Source organism: Megalobrama amblycephala, linkage group LG2 (assembly GCF_018812025.1).
Source record: "Megalobrama amblycephala isolate DHTTF-2021 linkage group LG2, ASM1881202v1, whole genome shotgun sequence".
NCBI lineage: Eukaryota > Metazoa > Chordata > Actinopteri > Cypriniformes > Xenocyprididae > Megalobrama > Megalobrama amblycephala.
In genome coordinates, this window is record NC_063045.1 from 32,869,317 (window position 1) to 32,884,226 (window position 14,910).

Here is a 14,910-nt window from a genome sequence, read left to right on the forward strand (position 1 = left end):
TTGGCGTTGATTATAGTACTTACTGTAATTTCATTCACACGAATACTATATCCCAAGACATATTTAAGTAGAGTCTTAAGATTTAGCATTTTGAAATGAAATCCATTTTCTTCCAACTCTAAGAAATCCATTCATATGTAAATTGTTGCACTAAAATGAATTGGGTTTCTCTGAGACAACAGCTGCTGTGCTACTGAAAGTTGCAAGCTATTGTATAACATGCAGTACAACAAACTGAAAAATTATCTAACCAGCTGTAGATTAAAAGAAATGTTAAAATATATTATACCAATATAATGAACATGAATTTTTTGTATATTTTTTTTCCTCAAATCGTCCTACAAACTGGATTGAACTCAGCTCACAACCAGTGTTTGATACCTCTGATTTCTGGTATATATTTGGTAGTTTGGCTTTTGTGTTGAGAAATGTATTGTGACAACTATTGACTATCAAAATGTTGACCAAAATGTTGATCAAAAATCTGTTTTGTTTTGTTTTTTTTTTCTTCTGTCATTAAGACACAATGAACTCTGAGGACACTCGTTCAGTGGACATGTCAATGCGAGATATTGAGGACAGAGGATTTTACACAGAAACGTTTCACTCTGTATCATGGATATACCATGGAGATGATGTTAACCAGAATGACAGTCCACACTGTCTCAGCAACTGTACTCGACCAGCAGCAAGTGAGTTCTTAGTATTCTAAGATGAATATATGCTAGAACTGGCTTTTAATGATTTACAGTACAGTGTTTAAAGATACATTATATATTTCAGTTCGTGAGAGGACAGTAAAAATCGGTAAAGGCATGGGCGAGTATCCCTGGGGCTTCCGAATTCAATTCTCTAAACCCATTTTGGTTACTGAGGTGGACACAAGTAAGTTATCAAGATTACAGAACTGATTAGCACAACAGTAAATGTATGTGTATGTAAAAGCAAAACAGTGATAAACTCACTAGTTTTATAAAATAGTATATAAAAAGGATTTTTATACATTTTTATAAAAAGGAATAGTTTGAAGGAACCATAAGTCACTAAATCTAAAATTTTGGGATTACTTTGCTAAAAGAGCTCTTCTGTTTATTTCTAAAATCATAGCAAATTAGCCTTCCGAGATTACCCAAAAAATCAGGACTGAGCAGCCAAGTTTCATGATGAAACTATTTTTTTTAAGATCTGCTCCTTCCCCAATGAGGATTAGATTTAGGGGTTAAGCTTCATTCGTGCTTTTTTATACAAATTGTATGTTTCAAGTACAATTGAAAGGTTGATGTCATTGTAATATTCTAATATACCTACTCAACTGCGACATGGATTGGTAATAGCAGGAAGGCTTTGGATAGTTTTTGAGTCATTTAGCATTAAAATTTAGTATTAAAAAGGCCTGAAATTAGGAGTGACACATGGCTAAATTTTAGCCTTAACCCAGCTGACAAAAATATGTTCTAAGAATTTTTTTCTAATGTTACAATATTAAGTTATTTCTGAATGTTCTCTGAATGTTTGAAACTTCTCGTTATTAAAATGTTCTTGTTTATGCAAACATTACAGAAAAAATTTGGGCAATGTTCCATTTCATCATTTTGGGAATGTAACTTTTGAATGTTCTACTGAAACAAGTAGAAAGTAATAACATTTAAAAAATGTTAAACGAATGTCCAATTAAAATGTCTTAGAGAAAAATGTAATTAAAGACCAGGTGACTTTGAACAAACATTCTATTAATTTTACTGGATGAACGTTTGTTCATAACTTTGAGGGGAACCTTGCCAGAACAAAGTCCTGAGAACATTCCCTGGGAAGATTTTTGGGATAAACATCCTCAGGTTGTAACAGCTCTATGATGGTGCCCTCTGTAATCAGATTACTATGAACTAAAAACCATCAACCTTGAGCAGATGGGCAATGCAGGAATTCATACAGTTTAAATCTGAGTAGCTTAGAGTGCACTGTATATGAGCCATTTTCTTCAAAATGTTGAGACCTCAAATGAAGTAAGATGAAGATGTTGGTGTACTCTGCTTTAGATGGAGCAGCGGAGGAGGCAGGGCTGCAGGTTGGAGACTATGTGCTGGCAGTAAACGGCACTGATGTCACTAGTATACCACACTCAGAAGCAGCTGACCTCGCACGACAAGGTAGGCTGGACTCAGATAACTTTATTAGAGATTATTATTCATTTTTTAAATCCTGGTGGTATATCTGGAGGGACACTCATGCACTGTTAAAAATCTGTTAAATCTTGGGTTTGTAAAGCAGAGCTATCTTAAAGGGTTAGTTCACCCAAAAATAAAAATTCTGTCATTTATTACTCACTCTCATGCCGTTCCACACCCATAAGACCTTCATTAATCTTCAGAACACAAATTAAGATATTTTAGCTGTAATCCGATGGCTCCGTGAGGCCTGCATAGGGAGCAATGACATTTCCTCTCTCAGGATCCATTAATGTACCAAAAACATATTTAAATCAGTTTATGTGAGTACAGTGGTTCAATATTAATATTATAAAGCGCCGAGAATATTTTTGGTGCGCCAAAAAAACAAAATAACGACTTATTTAGTGATGGCCGATTTCAAAACACTGCTTCATGAAGCTTCGAAGCATTATGAATCAGCGTGTCGAATCATGATTCGGATCGTGTGTCAAACTGCCAAACTGCTGAAATCACGTGACTTTGGTGCTCCGAACAGCTGATTCGACACGCTGATTCATTATGCTCTGAAGCTTCCTGAAGCAGTGTTTTGAAATCGGCCATCACTATATAAGTTGTTATTTTGTTTTTTTGGCAAAAATATTCTTGTCGCTTTATAACTGTATTCACATGAACTGATTTAAATATGTTTTTAGTACATCAATGGATCTTGAGAGAGGAAATGTCATTGCTCCCTGTGAAGGCCTCACGGAGCCATCGGATTTCAACAAAAATATCTTAATTTGTGTTCCGAAGATTAACGAGGGTCTTACGGGTGTGGAACGGCATGAGGGTAAGTAATAAATGACAGAAATTTCATTTTTGGGTGAACTAACCCTTTAAGGCTAGAATATACTGCATTCCTTTTGCTCAGATTCTGTCTTAATTTGCAGTCTGGAGGAGTCAACGCTTGTTTACAAAAGTCAGCCAGGCTGCATAATTTTGGGCAGTCGGAGTTGACACATTTCACATAAAATCATGTGATGTATGATGGGCTTCAGACTATCGTTCTGTAATGAATGTGCATTCAGGCAGGCAAAGGAGCAGGCTGAGAAGCAGGCTGAGAAGCATATCCATGTGCAGTTATAAATTTAATAAAACAATCCACAAGGTTGAAAACACAAGGAACAGGAGGAAACACCAGGATACATGCAAACATTTAACTGACAAACACAAGTAAAACACAAGGGCTATTTATACACAGGGCAAGACAAGCTTAACAAGGTGACGAGAGGATGTGGTTAATTGTCATAGGAACAGAGGGTAGCTATGGTAACTAACAAGGGAACAGCAGCAGGGATATATGAAGTGAGCAGTGCAACAAAGGACACACAGAACCTTAAAATAAGAGCAGACACAGGGAACACAGACAGGGATTGTGACATAGCCCCCCTCCTAAGGAGCGGTTTCCAGATGCTCCTAAAAACAAGTAGTCCAGGAGGGCGGGTTGAGCAGAGGTGAAACTGGGGGTGGGACAGAGGGCCAGGTCCATGGAGTGGTCCCTGGAAATGAATGGAAAGCAAGAATCCCAGGCAGAGCAGGTGGCACAGGCAGGAAAGGTGGAGACCACCATAGCTGGGCTGATGGGACCGAAGACCCCCATGGCGGAGCAGGTGGGGCTGAAGTCCACCAAGCGTAGTTGAAGACCACCAAGGTGGAGCAGGCGGAGCTGATGACAACCATGACGGAGCCGTGGATATCAGACATGTTTAATATCTGCCGATAAATATTCATATTGTTTTCGCTTGTTTCATTCCCAATTTTTCTCTGTAACCCTTAACAAAGTCAATAAGTGTATGATGTATCAATATCTTTGTTTAGATTTTAAACATTGTGTAGTGTACCAGCCTTTGAGTGAAATGATGCTCAACATAACTGAGCAAAATGGCAGATGCTATTGTATAACTTCATTTTGTGTTGATTTTATTTTTTTATGTGATTTCTGATTAAAGGCCCAGACATTTTAACTCTGACCATTGGCTCGGATATTGGTCGAATGCCTAACACTCCACGGCCAACATGCAGAGGTTACTTGCATAAACGAACTCAATCCAGTTTGCTGAAGGGTTGGAGAAAGAGGTGGTTTGTGCTCAGACATGACTGCTGCCTCTATTACTACAGAAACAAGCGTGTAAGTTCAGTTTTCTGTTTTATCAAGAAGGAAAATGGTGAATTGTGTGAAAATGTGGAAAATGTGAATTGACATATGTGCAGTGAATAATGCTTTTGCTTCTTCTTGGCAGGATGAAGGGAAGAGCCGAGCTCTGTCTGTGATTAGTCTGGAAGGGGCACTGGTGGAGGCTGACACCAGTTTAGGAAAGCCATTTGTGTTCAGATTCTGCCCTGTCTCTGGGAGCCGAGTTTACTACTTGTGTGCTACATCAAACCAAGAGATGAAAAGGTAGTTTATATATATATTTAATATATATATATATATATATATATATATATATATATATATGAAATATTTAGTTAAATGCTACTATTAATTATATTTTGGGTACATAAATTTGTTTCTAGTTTTAACTGTTGTATTTAGTTAAAATGTATCTGATTCTATGTATGTATTGCTGTCATCCTTGCTTTCATTCATTCATTCAAAAACCCTTTTTTTTATATACAAATTCTGCTGATAGTTAAAGTTATTGCCTTCTTAAAGTGATAGTTCACACAAAAATTAAAATTATCCCATAATTTACTCACCCTCAAGCCATCCTGGGTGTATATGACTTTCTTCTTTCAGTCAAACACAATCTGAGTTATAGTAAAAAAATATCCTGGCTCTTTCAAGCTTTATAATGGTGAATGGTGACATTTTTTTTTTTTTTAAGCCAAACAAAAGTGCATCCATCCATCATAAAAGAAATCCATACTGCTCCAAGGGGTCAATAAAGGTCTTCTGAAGTGAAGCGATGCATTTTTGTAAGAAAAATATCCATAATTTTAACTTTATAAACTGTAATCACTAGCTTCCAGTAATGGCCATCCACGTGTTCATGAGAGAGTCGAGTTCCGGCATATGACATAGGATGTAGGCTAAGTTTAGGTGAGAGCAGACGCATTCTCGGTTCAAACAATTAGGGCTGGGCAACAAACTTAGGCTTTTCAGACATTTCCCTTAAAAATTCTAGTTTTAGACTTCTAATTCGTGACCGGTGTTTTGTTTTGCTCTATCCTCTGTGCTTCCGCGTTCATCAAGACATAATGCATAGGGTTAGAGTTCACTCTTCAACCAGAACTAGACTAGTGTACGGCCATTACCGGAAGCCAGATATTATAGTTATTATATTTTATAACATCATAAATATTGATATTTTTCTTACAAAAACACATTGCTTCGCTTCAGAAGGCCTTTATTAACCCCCGAAGCCATATTGATTAGCCCTTTTTTGGGCTTCAAAAAAAAAAAAAGGTACCATTCAATCCCATTATAAAGCTTGGAAGAGCCAGGATATTTTTTAATATAACTCTGATTGTGTTTGGCTGAAAGAAGAAAGACATATACACCTAGGATGGCTTGAGGGTGAGTAAATTATGGAATAGTTTTCATTTTTGGATTAAGTATTCCTTTAAAGATACACTGTGGATTTTTGGTTCTCTAGCGGTTAAAACTGCATGCATTTTGCTTTGGTTGTACTTCGGCCTTACAATGAACTCTGATAGAGATCTATGTTTTATATATATATATATATATATATATATATATATATATATATATATATCACCTGTTGAATAATAAAAACATTTCAAATCCCTCAGTTCTCGCTATCTCTGAAAAGCCAATGTTGATTCTGGTTTTATTACAAGCTCTGTCGCATTCTCCTTTTGCCAGCAGACTCTCCTCTGTTCGGTGTTTGTTTAAAACGGGTAATTCCTCAGAGGTTGGAGATTTAGCTGTTCCATGTCAATCTTTCTCGCTTGTTGTCAGTGTTGCCAGTTTAGCGATTTTGTCACTAGATTTAGTGACTTCCCCACCCTTTTCAGACTTTTTTTAGGGACAAATCTAGCAACTTCCTGGACAAGCCTTATCTAGATTCTTATTTTGCCCACTGATCTATATTTATATTTATATAGATCAATGAATTTGCCATTATGATGTCATCTACTGGCATTTAGCTACCAGTTTTTGCTACTTTTAATTGAAAGCAGTTGGCAACACTGCTTGTTGTGACAACCTATGCCACTCCCACACCAGACACACATCAAAGTAGCCGGAGCAACTTTTCTCTATTTTACGGATATGACGAGACACACAAAGGGCGAGTGACGTATATACAGAATTTCCCACGAAAGCCATCCCATCAGGTCTAAAATATAAACCCTCACAATATGTTTGACATTGTGAATCTGGGTGAGACAAAAACTCATTTTGGAAGAAGGATTGATGATGATGATGATGATGATGATGATGATATTGACTCATTATTTAAATTTTGTTAATTTTGAACAAAAAAAGTTACATAGTGTACCTTTAAAGGTGCTAAAGAGGATGTTTTGCTTTATACATTTTTGCAATATTACTTGAAACTGTCTTTACTAACTGATAAAAGACTATTTATTAGGTGCACTGAAAGGAATAATATTAATATACATCATCTGTGCACGAGGTAGGGCCTTAAAAACATCAGCCAATCGTTTACGCGATCATCGCGTAAACGATTGGCCCTCTGGTTTGTCAATCACTGCCATGACGTTCCTTGTGAGAGACGAGCGCGGCTGCGTGCTCCAGTAACTTTCCACACTCCACAGGCGCCGCATGCAATGTTTTTGTCAGGAGACAGGAGTAACAACTGCAGATTATGAGTTACCTGCGGTGAGTCCGACATAATGAATCCACTAACACGACACGGCGAATGCCGGTGGTAAACACTCGTGTTCCAATAATCGTGCACGAGTTTTGGGAGGCGTTCCCTCGAAATTCTTACGCATGCGCTCATTTCAAAAACTCAGTAACAGTCTTTGGTTTCTCAGTCGACGAAAAGATCCTCTTTAGCACCTTTAAATAGCACATAGCTTTAACTGTGGCTACTTTTTGTTAGTGGCTTATAATGCAGTGAACTACCTTTTCAAACAAATTGATCTTTTTTACTTTTTCCAGTAAACATGTATAGAAGTCTTTTTTTGAGAGAACCTAAAAAAATTGAGAGGTAACACTGCATAAGATAATAAGACTTTGTTTAAAAGACATATACCTGCTTTCACAGACTAAGCCCTGTCTGTGAAACAAGGCCATACTGTAATATATGTGTATTATGTGTCACTGCAAAAAAGTCTTAAAGTCTTAATATCCTTGCAGTGAGTGTTGCATCAAAGTAAATTTATGTATAATCTCATTTATTTATATTTTCATTTATGTCTCAAATCAAGTCATTTTTATTTGTGTAGTGGTTTTCACAATTAGTGTTGCCAAGTCTGCGGTTTTTCCATAGTATTGGGCTACTTGTTGCTGCAGATCTTTTTCCAAAGGTTGATTTCCCCCTTTTGTTTGACTGGCTAGTGGGCTACTTTTTGTTGCACAGACCTGGCAACCCTGTTCACAATACTTATTTCTAATAAAAAGCTGTATGCCTCAATGTTATTTATGTGATAAACCCTCAGTGAACAGCCTTATGTGTAATTTATGTTGTGTGTTCAATGCACTCCTACAAAGTATTATTAAGGCAGTGATTAATATTTGTGAGCTAATTAGTTAAAATGCATGTTTTTTTCTAGTATTAGTTTTATTTTTGTAATTTGGATGTTAATTCAAATTGTAAAATTAAACTAATTTAAATGCCGTGACGTCTAATGGATTAAGGTGATTAACGTAAGGTGATTAATAACGTACGTACTAAAAACCATCCGCTAAATAAATAAGTTAAGTGGTTTGCACTTGTTTGTTTCTCAGGTGGTTGGAGGCTATGGGTCGAGCAGTTCATCCCATTACTCAGGTAACTTCCTACTCATTTGCACATAGTATTTGCTGTGGCATCATTACACATACCTAGAATGTGGTATTTCATTCTTCATGACAGCTCTGTTAATGTAAATACACATGATCAATTAATAAATCAGTGTCTTGCTAAACAGAATTCCGTTGGCTGATTGATGTTGTTATGGTAATGCTCATAATGCTAATGATGGTGATTGTTGAAGCAGAATCACGTGTGGGTGGACGTTACTCGACACAACTCAAATCTTCCCCCACTGGCAGTCAAGAACCCAGAATGCCTTGGGTTGCTTCACCAGCTGGACAGGAACAAGGACTCATGGGTGCAGCACTACTGTGTGCTGAAAGATGGATGCCTCTATTTCTATGTGAGCATTCGGTCAACCTGCGCCATTGGTAAGTTTGAGAACTGTCACTGTGTAACTGTCTGAATAGTTTACAATTACAATACTGCTGTATTGCTGTTAAACTGCTAATGAAAAAAATTTAAATGTGAATTATTTCTTCATAGATCATGAGTCCAGATAAAATATAACGACTATGGAGCCAATAGATCCTGAAATTAAACATTTAACAGTTTAAATTACATTGTCAAATTAGAGAATTGTTCAAGAACCATTTTTATCAATTTTCACATTCAGTTTTGAGAACTATTGCAGGGGCTGAAGACCTCTGAGAGCTGTGAGAGCTACAGAGACCTGTAAATGATTCTCTTTTGATTAGGATATATTACGTGAACAAATAGTTTTATTTATGTTCTTCAAACATATATATTATTTTGTGTAAATTGTATGCAAATGTTTTTTTTGTTTGTTTGTTTGTTTTCATTTTACCACCTCTATAGCTTGCCATGCTATGACTAATAACTCCCATTTGTCTTATTGCAGGAGGAATCTACCTGCATGGTTACACAGTCAAGGATCAGCCACTGGGATCCAAAAAATCTACGATTGAGCTCAGACCTCCATCTGAAGAGTTTAAAGTGTTCTACCTCTGTGCAGAGAACGCAAATGAGAACAAACGGTAATGAACTAGATTTTAAATATTAGTAATTAGTAATATTCAGTAATGCTAATATTCTTAAACAAAAGAAATAGTTCAAAAAGAAGAAGTTTGAACACTTTGAAGTGCCCATATTCTAAACTTTTGAAGCTTTTGAACTTTTTTTGTTGTTGTTGTGAAGTCCACTTTATGATGCTTGTCAAGATTTCTTGCACCAAAAACAATAAAAAATTTAGACAATAATATTTCAGGTTTTTACAATTTAACCTTTCTAACAAATAGGGATGTGAAATTAAATATTATTTTTTTTAAATTAACAATCCACAAGAAGACACAAATACTGTGTATTAACCAAAGAGTACCATGTAATATTGTTATTACAAAGAACTAGCATGGCTGTTAGCAAAAGGTGCATTCCTTTTTAACTAAAGTTAAAAAATTATAAAATTATAAAATCAAAAGATTTTACATAAACTCACAGGCCAGCTTCAATGTTAAATGTCACACAGTTTTGTGTTTTAGCTTTTTGACAATGTTTTGTCATGTCCTACTCATTCATTTTAGTCAATTCTAATCTTTGACTAATTGTGGTTTCAAAAATAACAAAATCAAATATTCATTATATTGTCTCAGTCAGTAGCTTTCAGGAGATCCCTCTCTGAGGGTCTGTGAGCCCTTAGGGTTGATGCAGGGTAAATGCAATTAGTGGGCAGGAAGCTCCCCTCTACTTTGTTTACTTCCCTCCCCAACTATTGTTGGGTCTTGAAGTAGGGATATTGCTCTACTTTGGATGTGTGCTCTACTGATGATGTTCCCCATAGTGTCAATACCAAGACTAAGCGTCTCGATCCCCTTCTCAGGGAACCAGGGTTACAGTCGTAGCCTAGATGTTTTCAGCCCTACTAAGGAGTAGGTGCATCAATAGACCCCAGTAAAATATTACTGAAAAATCCTTGTCCGATGATGGAGATTACCATATACCAACCTGAGAATCATGAGAGTCCTTTTCCTTGACAATATTTCAGCAAACAAGTTGTATGTTGTATGTTGTATGTTTGCTATCAGCTATTTAGAATTTGAACTACTTCAACCTAGAATCGTTTGAAGTAGTTTCTCACACTGAAATAGCAACAGGTGTAACCAATACTTTTTTATATAGAAAACAAAAACTACACTAGATGAGGTGGATATTAAGGCTACATACAGTACATGATGTATTTCCCTACAGTCCACTGAAGGAAACAAAACGTGCACATGTCTCCTTTTGTTTTTTAGCGATGAAGCAGCTCTTTATTGCCTGCAGATTGTAAATGACTCTCTACTTCAGGGAAAGACAATTTATGTCCATATTATCATAAAAGTATCAAAATATGGGGAGACTTAATTTTATTTTTATGGGGGCCTGATCCCCAGAACTGATGAAAAGCTGGAAAGGCTCTGGTAACAAGTGTATTTTGCGTACTTTAATATGTAAATTACAGACACTGTCTTTATCAAGGTGGGCCAAGTTACTGAATACTTAATTTTTGTTGAAATATCAGTGTGGGTGATGCTATATTAATGTGCTTATGGTTGAAACTATGATGATTTATGATTGACCCGTTATTGTAGCTTTAGAAAATCATGTTCTTCATTTGAAATAATTGTGTTTAACAAACAATATTTTGTGAAATATGTATGTATGACTGGAAGGCTTTAGATAGTGATGAAATGGCGAAATTGAAGAAATAATACAGATGAATTAACATTATCCTTTTCTCTACTGTTTCCCTAGATGGATTAGTGCAATAAAATCTTCTATAGGAAAATGGCTGCCATTGCATCAGGCAATTCAAGACTACATGAGTCGTCCACCTGAGGAAACGAGAATGTGAACAAGACAGGTCTTGTCACAAGAGGCGTTTCGCAAGTTTGGTGGTGGAGGAGAGGGATCGTGATGGTGAAGATCCTATGCCTTGTATACCTTTACAGATACTGTCTCACACTAAATTGAGCATTGAGACACAAAAATCTGAAAGATCAGCTCTATGTATGTAATAGGATATAATAGGATCTTTACCATTTTGATAAAAAGTCAGTGTTGAATTGTTCTGGAGATTGGTTTTGAAGTGCTGCATTTGCTTGTTTAACAAAACTATACAATTTGATAACATTAAAAACAAATAATAGAACAATAAAATGCAGATAAAATGATAGTCATCTGCTGCAAATATTCATGATAAAACCTAAAATAATTGTAACTCCATATATAATATTCAAGTGCTTTTATGACAACAGAGCAGCAAGCACATGAAGTTGTCATGGCAACCAGATACATTGCATGCTGCGCTGTGATGATAACTAGCAGAGAAATAGAAAGTAGAAGCCTAATTCATACTAAGATGTACATAGAGTATTAGGGCATCATCAGACCTAAGCATCACTTCTCAGCCATTTAACAGATTGCATATCAAAAAAAAAAAACCTGAGCTTATGTTGGCCTATATAGAGGTTCAAGATGAATTATTTGTTTTCTCTTTCATATATACACATATTGTAATTTATCATGATCTTATTTTAGGTTCACTTAACCATTAACTTGTTACATGTTTCTTTGCATTCAATTTAAAGATTAAGGGAAAATGATGGCCTGTATTCCTGTAAACCTTTTTGTCACATAATTTGAATTTTTATGATGTTTTCCATTTTCAGGATTTGCTAACTATGTAAAGACACTGCCACTGCTATTGTACATAATACACATTTTCTTTGTTTTTGCTGTCTAGTCCAGTTCCATAAAACATTTAGTCATTTTTATATAGCCTGCAGTAAACTATCTTACTGATGGTTTTAGCTCATTTATACCATTTTGATAGCAATATTATGAATTTGCCTATTCTTTGTATAAATAAGGATATTTCTGGCTTTTTGTATTAATATTTTTATTAGCACTGGGTGATCTTCCAGTTTACAGTTTGATAAGAATTAATACAAACTAAGGAAGTATTTACACCTGGTGACTTCATGCATGAAATGAATCTCGGATTGTTGACCATCTCAAAAGCAGGGCATTTACACTTAATGATTGGATAGACTGGATATCTGATCAGTGAAACATTTGAAGTGACCAAGTGTAAATATTTCCTAATGATTAGTTTAGAATTTGATGTAGTCTGTTCATTGAAGTGCTTGTATTGCATGTTAATAGCCTATGCTACAAAGAAAGCTTGCCAAAATACAGACTTGCATTATGTTCTACCTCACATAAGTTGTTCTTGTACTAAGTTTCATTATTACACAGTTCTCTGGAATATTCTGACTTTTCAATGGTGTCAGTGAGGCGTGAAATATTTTGTTCTGTTATGAAACTCTAAATGGGGCAGATTCATAAGTCCTTAACCCAATCTGCTTGCAATCACATCATTCACTATAGGGCACAGCTGATTGGTTCCCTCCCACTGTACTAGTAGCCAATGAGCTTGCTGCTAAACATTCAAAATCTTGCCTATTGCTTGCTGCAGTAGTTTGCAGCATGCTTTCAGAAACCCTCCATCTTCCCCAGCTACCTGTGTAGATCTGCCACGGGTGTAATTCTTGTATGCTTGTACAGCAGTGTGTCTTGCTTGCTCACAGCATGTTGGGTGTATTGGCAGTGGCAAGTCCTGTACTTGCTCTGCAGCAGCAGCAGGAAAAGATGCAGCGGATCTATTCCGCCAATACCAAATACATTAACATTGACTTATTCATTACCATGCCAAACTCTCTGAGAGTTGTCATGATATATTTACACTGATCAGCCACAAGATTAAAACCACCTGTTAATATTGTGCAGGTCCTCCTCGTGCTGCCAAAACAGCTCTGATGTGTCAAGGCATGGAAATATAATGAATATTTGACACCCCTGAAGGTGTCCTGTGGTATCGGTCACCAAAGCATTAGCAGAAGAGCCTTCAAGTCCTGTAGGTTCTGAGGTGGATCCTCCATGGATCTGATTTATTGATTCAGAACATCCCATATATACTCAATCGGCTTGAGATCTGAGGAATTTTGAGGCCAAGGCAACACCTTGAAATCTTTGTCATGTTCCTAAAACCATTCCTGAACAATGTGTGCAATGTGGTGGGGTGCATTATCCTGCAGAAAGAGGCCACTGTCATCAGGGAACACCATTGCCATGAAGGGGTATATTTGATCTGCAACAATCTTTAGGTGGGTCGTACATGTCAAAGTAACATCCACATGAATGCCAGGACCCAAGGTTTTCCTGCAGAACATAATGCAGCATGGTCATGTTCTGACACTCACATGCCCATTCTAGGTGCTTTCGGTAGTGGATGGGGGTCAACATGAGCAATCTGACCAGTCTATGCAGCAACTGCGATGCACTCTGTGTTCTACACCTTTCTGGCAGCATTAAGTTTTTCAGCAATTTAAGCTACAGTACTTCTTCTGTGTAACAAGACCAGATGGGCTAACCTTCGCTCCCCATATGCATCAATAAGCCTTGGGTGCCTATGACCTTCATGCCGGTTCAACCTTCTTTGCACCATATTTGCACAACTTTTTTGGTAGGTACTAAAAGTTGCATGCCGGAAACAGCCCACAAGACTTTCAGTTTTGGAAATGCTCTGTCATCCAGTCATCTAGCCATCACTACTTGGCCATTCAGATCTTTCTACATACAGTAGGACAGTAAATTCACAAATAATGAGTACATATATGTACACAAATGTTTGTCAATTTGAGCTTCAGTTATCATAAAATAACTGAACAGTGCAAACTACTATGATATTTTATGGAGTATAATTATTTTGAGATTTTATAATCTTTTATCAGTTTTACTATTAGTCATTTGTCATGTTTCATGCAGTTGCTAATTTAAAATAGCTGCAAAATGTGGCCTATATTTATGATTGAATTTTTATACTTGGGCTTTTTTCTTTTACAACCCAAATTCCGGAAAAGTTGGGACGTTTTCTAAATTTGAATAAAATGAAAACTAAAAGACTTTCAAATCACATGAGCCAATATTGTATTCACAATAGAACATAGATAACATAACAAATGTTTAAACTGAGAAATTTTACACTTTTATCCACTAAATGAGCTCATTTCAAATTTGATGCCTGCTACAGGTCTCAAAAAAGGTGGCACGGGGGCAACAAATGGCTGAAAAAGCAAGACATTTTGAAAAGATTTAGCTGGGAGAACATCTAGCAACTAATTAAGTTAATTGATATCAGGTCTGTAACATGATTAGCTATAAAAGGGACGTCTTAGAGAGGCAGAGTCTCTCAGAAGTAAAGATGGGCAGATATGGGAGCGTTTAGCGGAAGTTCTACCCGGAAGACTCTAATGCACGTCATTGCTCATTTTCTAACCAATCATTACACGTCACCTGAGTATATAAGTTCTGTTCCCACCCACTATTGTGTTCGCAGATACCATCGCCGGCGTTCACCCCCATCCTCCCCACCACCACCAGGTCGGTCCCTGTCCATACAACTTAGGTAGGCTCCGCCCCTGCCTTCATCTTCAGGCAGGATCTGCAAACGTCTGCTACCCTCCGGATTGTACTATGGGCGGGGCCTACGCCAAAGAACTTTATCATTTATCTTTGATATTTACATTCATACTGTTGAATAAATTGTATTCAAATGTTTCTTTGCTTCCCGAGTCTTTCTGGTAGAACTGTGAAAGAGTGCATAAAAAGATTGTGGAATACTTTAAAAGCAATGTTCCTCAACGTCAAATTGGGTCAGATTCAGAGAAACTGGAGAAATCTCTGTGCATAAG

General features: G+C 36.7%; 1 protein-coding gene across 1 annotated transcript; it reads left to right on the forward strand.

The window, feature by feature from the left end:
* The first annotated feature begins 530 nt into the window (after nt 1-530).
* Nucleotides 531-12,365, forward strand: pdzph1 (PDZ and pleckstrin homology domains 1). The gene is made up of 9 exons (XM_048181714.1): nt 531-692; nt 784-885; nt 2,037-2,147; nt 4,157-4,335; nt 4,448-4,605; nt 8,092-8,134; nt 8,343-8,529; nt 9,021-9,156; nt 10,910-12,365. The coding sequence occupies exons 1-9, from the start codon at nt 557-559 to the stop codon at nt 11,007-11,009; spliced, it is 1,152 nt and encodes a 383-aa protein (XP_048037671.1). The 5' UTR covers nt 531-556; the 3' UTR covers nt 11,010-12,365.
* Nucleotides 12,366-14,910: the final 2,545 nt, after the last annotated feature.

Excerpts from the sequence above, each read along its gene's own strand:
- pdzph1 (XM_048181714.1), top strand. The coding sequence starts at position 557 with ATGTCAATGCGAGATATTGAGGACAGAGGATTTTACACAGAAACGTTT. Across the intron at positions 8,530-9,020 it reads TCGGTCAACCTGCGCCATTG|GAGGAATCTACCTGCATGGT; the intron begins GTAAGTTTGAGA and ends GTCTTATTGCAG. Across the intron at positions 9,157-10,909 it reads AACGCAAATGAGAACAAACG|ATGGATTAGTGCAATAAAAT; the intron begins GTAATGAACTAG and ends CTGTTTCCCTAG.